General features: G+C 35.9%; 2 protein-coding genes across 8 annotated transcripts in view; one reads left to right on the top strand and one right to left on the bottom strand.

Moving 5' to 3' along the window:
• Positions 1-376: 376 nt before the first annotated feature.
• Positions 377-2,096, bottom strand: LOC128266026 (B-cell CLL/lymphoma 7 protein family member B-A). Its single transcript, XM_053002293.1, has one exon. The coding sequence runs from the start codon at positions 1,786-1,788 to the stop codon at positions 1,348-1,350; it is 441 nt and encodes a 146-aa protein (XP_052858253.1). The 5' UTR covers positions 1,789-2,096; the 3' UTR covers positions 377-1,347.
• A 449-nt stretch (positions 2,097-2,545) lies between these two features.
• LOC128266028 (palmitoyltransferase ZDHHC8) overlaps positions 2,546-8,732 on the top strand; it is a 37,480-nt gene continuing 31,293 nt past the window's right edge. For all 7 annotated transcript variants that reach the window (XR_008269004.1, XR_008269003.1, XM_053002299.1 and 4 more), the window contains exons 1-2: positions 2,546-2,904; positions 3,930-4,639. Coding sequence is in view for 5 of the 7 variants with exons in the window: in XM_053002299.1 (XP_052858259.1) it covers positions 4,548-4,639 (92 nt within the window). In the remaining 2 variants the exon portion in view is untranslated. The remainder of the gene's footprint in view (positions 2,905-3,929; positions 4,640-8,732) is intronic.

Here is an 8,732-nt window from a genome sequence, read left to right as displayed (position 1 = left end):
AAATTTTTCCTAAATTTAAGACATATTAATCTATTGAAATACAGCAAATTTCAATAACCAGTTCGTTACATTTTTCTGACAACTTTTTACATTAAAAAAGAAGTATACATATACTTAATACATTTAGACCCAAAAAAATTCGATGGAAATAAACAAAATCTCTTTGTAATTAAACATAGTAATCAATTAGGCATAAGAACCTACATGAATAAGACAGAGAACACACATAATTTTTTTTTCAAATAAACATAAAAATAAATTAATTTTAAGTTGTTTGTTAGAGTGAGCTTAAACTTATTAAGCATATAGATCGGATCGTAAAAATAATTTATAAAATGAAACATTTTAGGAGTTTGGTAAAAAATAAACAAATAAACACAAAGAGTTCAGATTACCATATTCTACATTTCACAGCTAACGGAGTCTGTAAACTAGGCATTTCAGGGCATATAATATGAATTCTAGACGAGAATTTCTATCAAATGGAGCCCAATAGGTAATAATTATGTTAATATCTTAAAGGGAGATAAATGCCTGGCAGAAAATAATTAAAAATTTGACTCTAGAGGTTCAGAAACCCTAGCAAGAATTATTGAGTTATAAATGAAAATAACCAATGCAAAATTTAGTGATTCGGTGAACTATGTTCGACATTGAAAAGACAACTGTCTGTAAACTAGGCATTTTTAACAACTATTAGTTATAACTGTATCGTTCCGCTTGCTAAGTGCCTGACAATTGAAATAATAAGTTTTGAAACTATCTTATGGACAGATAAATGACAAGTGATCAGATTACAATATTCTACAGCCTTGTCATTTAAGGACAAAAAATTATTGATTCTCAATACGATCTTGAATAGGAACTTGAGGTATAGTTACGGCTACCTTGAAAATATGAGTCATGTTGGATCAAAATCTATGCATAAATACAGAGAAGTTTTAAAAATAAACAGATAAATGACTAGGGATCAGATTACTATATTCTGCGTTTTTACAGGTATAGAAGTTTGTAAACAAGGCATTTTGGGCATCAAATTATGATTGTATAACAAGTTGTATGAAAAGTAACGCTATAGTTAATGGTTATGACAATATTTGAAAGTGCAATAAGTATCTGAGGCAAAATCATATTAAAATGGGGACTCTAGAGGCTCAGCAACCGCTTGTGAGTCATAATGGAACCAAATAGGTGCCAAACCTACGGACAGAAGATAGTTTTGAAAATATCTGAGGGGCAGATAAATAAGAAAGGGGTCAGATTACCATATTCTACATTCTTACAGGTAAACTAGGCATATAAGGGCAAAAAATTATGATTATTAAACAATTTATAAGAAATGTAGCCCTATAGTTGGTAATATCTTGGGGTCTGGTACACAAGCTGGGACAAGGGGGCTCTGGAAAGGTCCTGGCGACCATATAGTGTGCTCTTACAGGTGTTCGAGTCCTCGGCGGTGAGTCCCTGGTAGCTGGGCGTGATCTGGGGCGGCGTGGGCGTGCCCTTCTGCGAGTTCTCCTTGTCGCTCTTGCTGCCGCTGCCGCCTACGGGCACGCCCCCCGAACTCGTGGGCGGGCGGCGGTTGAGGGCCGAGCCCGGCGAGGCCTCCAGCTTGGACTTCTTCTCGCTGGCGGAGGCGATGGGCACCCATTTGTAGATCTTCATGGTCGTGTCGCTGATGGTCACCCACTTCTTCTCCCAGTGGCGCACCTTGTCCACCGCCTGCATCACCCGCTTGATGTCATCCTTCGCCCGACTCCGCGTCTCTGCCCGCACGCTGCGCGACATGGCTGTAGCTCGATGGCGCTGACTGTCCCCGCTTTCCTCGCTTTCCCCGCTTTTCCTCTGCCAATGTCGGCGTCGTCGCGAAAAGCCGCTTCTTGTTTTCCGGCTGTTTTACGCTGAAGTCCTGGTCGCCGAATCTCTTGAGTGGCAGTCACTGCTGCGGTCTCGTGTTTCGATGTTCTTTCAGTCCGGATTTTAGCCAGTAGATACTTGAATTTTTCTAGCCAAATTTGCAAATTTATTTTTACAAAATAAAGTACAATCGATAGTTGTAGGCGTGATGTGAACTCGTGCTATCGAGCATTCGATAGTAACGCTTACACATACCGACATCGCGCCAGTGTGACCAAAATATATACAGCCAATCGGTTTTCAAAAAGTATAAAACCATTAAAATTTTAGTTATTTATTTGTAATGGATTTGTTAAAAGTTTTTGTTGGGCTCCTTTAAAAGGGGTATAGATTCTGTTTACTTTTATATTAATAATAGAACGAATGTTTGGTTTGAAATTATGTGAGTTTTTTGGTATATTTGCTTTAGTTCTTATATTATTTTAAATAAAGTAATGCGCTGCTTGTGTATCTTTTTTAACAATCTGGCAGCCCGCTTTCTCTTATTTTTAGCGGTAGTACTTTCCTGGCCAGACAAATGTATCGATGGTTACAAGAATCTCAAGTAAACTCGATAGTATCGCATAGCCGATGTCTTGAAAACATCGATGACATCGACGTTCTCATCGATGTTTGTCCACCTCTAGCGGCCACTGCTATCGAAATCGAACCGACCGACGAAATTATGCGTACGCTCCGCTTTTTTTTATTTATTTTTTCGTAATCCAAACGCCTTGCCGCCCATAAAATAATGAAAAATCGCACAAAACCGGAAAAGTGCCTAATTAAATGTTCGCTGATTGCTGTGTGTGCGAACGAGAGCAAGAAATAAAAAGAAATTGCAGGCGACGCCGAAATAAAAAACAAAAAAAAACGTTGCAGCAACAACGTGCGTGCGTGTGTGCGAGTGTGTGTGTGTGTTTGTTGGTATATGTGAAGAGCAAAGAGAGCGAGTGAGAGGGCGATAGAAGGCAGAAGAAGCAGCAGCGGAAAAGAGAACGAAGAAAGGTGGGGAAAACCGAAAAAGGCGAACAAAAAACGCACACGAAAATGAAAATTGTTGTATGAAAAAAGACAGGGGAAAGTCAACGATCTATGTATTATATTTTCTTTGCCTGGATATCAAAATTAAAACGGTGTGCTAATACTAATACCAACACTAATACCAACAGATCAAGAGAATTTTAGCAAAAAACGGAAAACAAGAATTGTGCTCTCGACCACAAGAGAGAAAGAGAGAGAAACGCAAACAAATTGGAATAAATTATAGAAATGTAAAATAAAGTAAACAACTCGAATGGCAGGAATTTAAACTAATGTAAACAACGAAAGGGGGCGGTATATAATATTCGGAAATTGCTAAGTTCAAGTTTAAGAAGTAGTCATGCATTCAAAACAAATAAATTGTTAATTAATAAATTATATAATTTAGTATACAAAAAAGCATGATTTGCAAATGAAATTCAAATATTTCAGAATTCATACCAATAAAGAAATGTCCTCTCATTTAATAAAAATTAGTTGATTGTATATATCAAATCTATTTTATTCAAGTCGTGGAGAAAAATTAGTCTTATTATTTTAAAAATTTAAATTTAAAAATTGTGGCTCGATGACACATTTTGAAATTTTGTTTTACAATATTTTTTACATTTTATACCAAATGATCTGAAATGTTTTTAAAAATTGCAAACAACTTATGCTAAATTCCGAAATATATGTTGTGTTTTTTTGCAGTGATTTGTTTCGTGTAAAATTATTTTTAAAACTAATGGATTCAAAAATAAATCCATAAATAATCGTTCATTTAATGGCATCACTAATATATTGGGATCTTCTAAAGCAAACACTTGGCTAAATTAAATTTAAATAAAATTCGTGTTCTATTTTTAGGTATATTCATTTTTGAAATACAAGTGTGTCTGTGTCTTATTATCTATGGAAAATATGGAGTTTTTTTATGTGATAATGAAGTGATATATTTTTTTAATGTGTGCCTAATCTTAAATATTTTTTTTAATTTTTAAAAACAGGAGCCGTTTTAAAACCCAGAACTTTGAAAAGTCGTAGCTGAAATATTCCCCGATTTTCCCGATTTTCCGATTCCCGCGAATCTAAAAGCCGCGCTGCCGGCGTCGCTGCCTCTGCCGACGTCGACGTTGACGCCGCCGTCGCCGATCCCGTTTTCACGCGTCGCCGCTTCGTCTCGCCATCTCGCTCTTTTCCCGACCCCCCTCTCTCTCTGCCCCGTCCCCCGCGCCTTTCTGTCCGCCCCCCGCCACCTTAGAGAGAGAGAGAGAGAGAGAGAGAGAGAAAGCCAAGAAAAGAAACGTCATCAAGCGACAACAGCAACAACAACAACAACAACCACAACCACAACCACAATCGAGCAACATCATCAGGCGACAACAACAACAGCAACAAAACGCATTTCATTGCCAAGAAAAAAACGGTCAACGACATTGCAACACAGCAACAACAACATTAGCCAGAGAAATAGCAACAACATTGGCCCAGAGCAACAACAACAAACAGCAATAAAGAGAGACTGCAACAACAACTGATACAAGAACAACAACAACAACAACAACAACAACAACAACAATAGTAACATCAACAACAAGCGTACCAACAAATAGGAAAATAGGAAAATGCCCAAATGCGATGTGAAAACGCGCTACATTCCTGCGACTTTCGCCTGGATTGTGCTGCTCTTAACCACATTTCTCTTCTTCTTCTATCCGTAAGTTGATTTATATTATTAAATTTTTCTAGATCTATTATAAGTCTAAGTAATTTTATAATACAAAGAGTAGATGTTTTTTTTGTATTTTAAAAGTAATTTGAAAGTAATTGTAGGGGCAAAATTCCTTTGACTAAAAATATCTGTCCTGTCTTTCCATAATAATGACAACCCTTAATCCTATTTCTTCTAAAATTACTTATTGTAAATAAGTAAGAATAACAACCTGAAATAATTTCCTTAAAACATTTTTAAATTATAAAGTGCTATTAAATATCGGTGCAAACACTAAATTGTGAAAATAAAAACTCTATTTAAAAGATAAAAATAGAGGTTTACAAATAATTCTTATACAAAATTATTTAAACAAGTGTCTATCCCTCACTTTTATTTTCAAAAACCCTTTCCATTGTTGTGGAACTAGAGCAATTTGTTAGTGGAACTATTGTATGTGGTTCTATGATATCGCGAGAAGTTCATGAATGTTGGATGCGCCTAAGGCAATATTTACTGAAGTCACACACGCGCATTTTCGCAGCGGAGTAGCGTTTTCCATGACGACCCTACGGCCCTAGTCTGCCACCCACCACCCACCGCCCACAACCCACCAGCCAGTCTTCCCCCCACCTCCCTGTTTGTAGTTTTGTTGCTGCCACTTTATTTATTTTGCTCGCATTTTCGTGGATTATAACGACGGACTGTAATGCATTATTATATGTGGGACAGCAGCTCGTTTTTATCCAGTCTGCCCCCAATTTCCCCGCTTTCCCCGTCAGTTTTCCTTGTCTTAGTCATCTCGCAGACGCCATTTTCCCGCCCGCATCCCCCTTTTTGGCACTCAATTTGCAGTTGCTCTGCGGTTTTTCTCTTTTTGTTTTTTTTTTTCGCAAATTGTTTTTATGTCTTTTGGTCGTAAAAAAATGTTAGTTTTTAAAATCCCGGGGGGAAAATGGATCGAAAAAAAAAGATGCACGTGAAGGAACTGGCAGCATTGACAGACTTTTCGTGTATGCCATGAAGAAGTCATGACTATTAAAAGCTGATTTTAAGTACATCTGTTAAAGAAATGATTTTATATGATAATTATTTTTGTAAAATGTGTAATTTGTTTTAAACTACATTTTGAAATTGAGTTATTTTGCTGTTAGCCACATCGTGATATTTCATTTCGTATAAACACTTTTGTTATTTTTTTGTATTTTTTTGGAGACGACGAGAAGGCCAAGGGAGCAACAAATTTGCATAGCATGTGCACAATTAGCACATGAAACAAAACCAAAATAGCAATTAAGCAGTCAGTTTCAGACCCCCGGACACCTTGTCTATGGCCCTAGAGCTTTTTCCCCGTTTTACCACACAATTTTCCCCCTGTTTTCCTCTGTTTTCCCTCTCGTTTTTCCAGTTACGTCCATTTAATGACGAATTCTTTGTGGTCAATTGCAATGGCAATTGTTCCACTTGGTTTTTGCTCGTTTCACATCAAATGCAAACCATTTTTCGAACATTATCTAGAGGACTTTTGGTTCTCCATCATTCTTTACCTAATGTGTGACTTAAGCCTACCTTTTTTTCCAACACTCATAAAAAAAAGGTAGTTTTATTAATAATTTAAAACAATGTTTAACTAGTTGGTGCGCTGATTTGGAATCTTTGAAGTTAAAAAGTTTACTTCTAATACAAATCAAAATAATTATCTTAAATATATACAAAAATCACATAACTACTGTATGATTTGGGAATTATGTTGTAAGCAATATTATTTTCTTTCTGTGTACTTTTCTGCTACCTTTTGTTCTTGTTTTGCCTTTTTCGGGGCTCCCTTTGTTACTGTTATCTATGCTGGTGCTGACTGGCTCTTTGTTTTAGCCTGGTGAGTAATTCACAGTCACAGGAGAAGGGCCACGCCCCCACCCCCACTTGACTCTTGCGGCGACACTTGAGTTTTGCACTGTGTTTGCCTCCCCTGTTGCCTAGTTTGGGAATTTGTTTATTTAATTATGCCTTCCTCCTGCTGGTTTTCCTTTGTGCTTTGTTGTTATCTGGAGTTTTGGGTACGCGGCAGACGTATTAAATATCGCCTAGGCTCAAAAGCCAGCCTTGGCTCCAGACGCACTGAAAACATTGTGATAGTGGACCTCCTGTTTAAAATAAATAAATAACGACAAGCGTATGAAAACAAAATGAAATAAACAAATAAAAGCATTTAATAGGGAGCGCTTTGTATACCTTTATAATACAATCTTATAGATTGTATATAAATCGTGATAATGGTATTGAAATAAATTAAAATAAAAAAAATTAAATAAATATAAGCATTTAATAGGTAACAAAATGCTTTTTTATACTCTTATTAATGGTAATTTCCATATTATAGTTGAAGTAGTAAAATTTCTTAATCGTGATGATGGTTTTGCATTTATAATAATGTTCCAAGTAAGCCCACGAATATAATAAACCTAAGTAGTTAATAATATTCAGGGGCTTACAACTTTATAGCAGACATTTGCTGAGCGCACGGAAAGCCTATCCATTTAAGTATGCTATTAACTGAAATAAAATGTAATAAAATATAGTTATGGGTAATTATTCCACAGTGTATAGTGCTCCCAAAGTTTTCAGCTTTTGTTTGATTATCCCGCGACGTCATCTGATATGGGTGTATGTATGTGCGGTGTAGAAAATTCGGATAAAGAGGTTCGTTCGGGTCGGTTTGGCAAAAGTCCAATTACGGAATATATTTCGTGAGGGCTAGTTTTTCCCGTTTCGCTAGCCTTTGCTTTTTTTATGAATTTTCTTTTTTTGTATTTTCCCACTCAATGCCACAGGTTGCCTTTGTTACTATCACCAAAAAAAAAGGTCGGTAAGGCAAAACACAAAGCAACGCGCTTGACAAAACAAACCGAATCAGGGGAAAAAAATTTTTTTAAAACATGGCAGGGCACGAAAACTGTTGCTACATAACAACAACAAAAAAATAAAGGAGTGGGGAAGCAACAACGATAAAAACTACGGCAACACAACTGCGTCACAACAACAGTTTGGACAATAGTTTTAGCCACCCACGCCAACCCCACTCCCACTCCTCATTGAAATTCTAGAAGCCGCGCCACTCAGAGTGATGATTATTCCTCGCTGTTTCGCTTTTTCTGTTTGCGTTTGCGTTTGCCTTTGCGTTTGTTTTTGTCGTTAAGTTTTCAAACCCCTATGCTCCCCATATCCCACCCCCTAATTCCACCACTTTCATTCCCCCCCCCATTTCACACATGGAACAATAGGATTTCTGGGATTTTTAGCGCCAAATAAATAAATTCCTAAAACTATATAGGTTAGGCATGCATTTATATAAATTTGAAAGATAACCAAGCTATAAAAGAAAAATTAAATGATATATTAATAAATCGAACATTTTATAATTATCTTAATAATTATCATGGTTTCAAGTAGCTTTTCTAATAAATCATTTACCAAGTTATCATTAGAAAACAATTTATATGCTGCAAGAACTTTTGAGAATATACTGCAAAATTAATTATCCATTTAAAAGCAAATCAATCACCCTTATACAAAATATACTTTTTAAAGATAAATAAACTTAAATGTTGATAGTAAATCAATAAATATTTTTTGTGGCCTAAAAACTAATTTTTAGAATTCTCAAAATAATTCTTATGGTTTTAAATAGGCTTTTTCTAATTAATAATGTTCTAAGCTATCATTAGAAAACAATTTATTTGCCTCAAAAACCAGTACTGAATAAAATGTTATCCATTCAAAAGCAATTAAATCAGCTTTATGCATAAATCAAACAAGAAACTAACTTCAACTCTATCCCAACTCTCTTTAATTTTAACTTAACCAAGCCAAGGGTTTTCCAAGAGCTAAACGATAATGAAGAAGCTAGATAATTATAGGAAAATGGTTGGAAACAAAAAAAAGTCGGGGGAAAAGGGGTTTGTGTTTGCCAAGTGAAAGTGACGTTAATTACACAAAATTGAAGTAATTTAATTTCCGTTTTGTTGCTCTGACAACTTTCATCAAAAGAAAATTTGCAGGTGACGTAAAATAAGAGAAAAGTACGAGAATAAAGGGGTTG

Source organism: Drosophila gunungcola, unplaced genomic scaffold, assembly GCF_025200985.1.
Source record: "Drosophila gunungcola strain Sukarami unplaced genomic scaffold, Dgunungcola_SK_2 000231F, whole genome shotgun sequence".
Classification (NCBI taxonomy): Eukaryota; Metazoa; Arthropoda; class Insecta; order Diptera; family Drosophilidae; genus Drosophila; species Drosophila gunungcola.
Note: the sequence above shows the minus strand (reverse complement) of the source record. Positions and strands in the feature narration are given on the sequence as shown.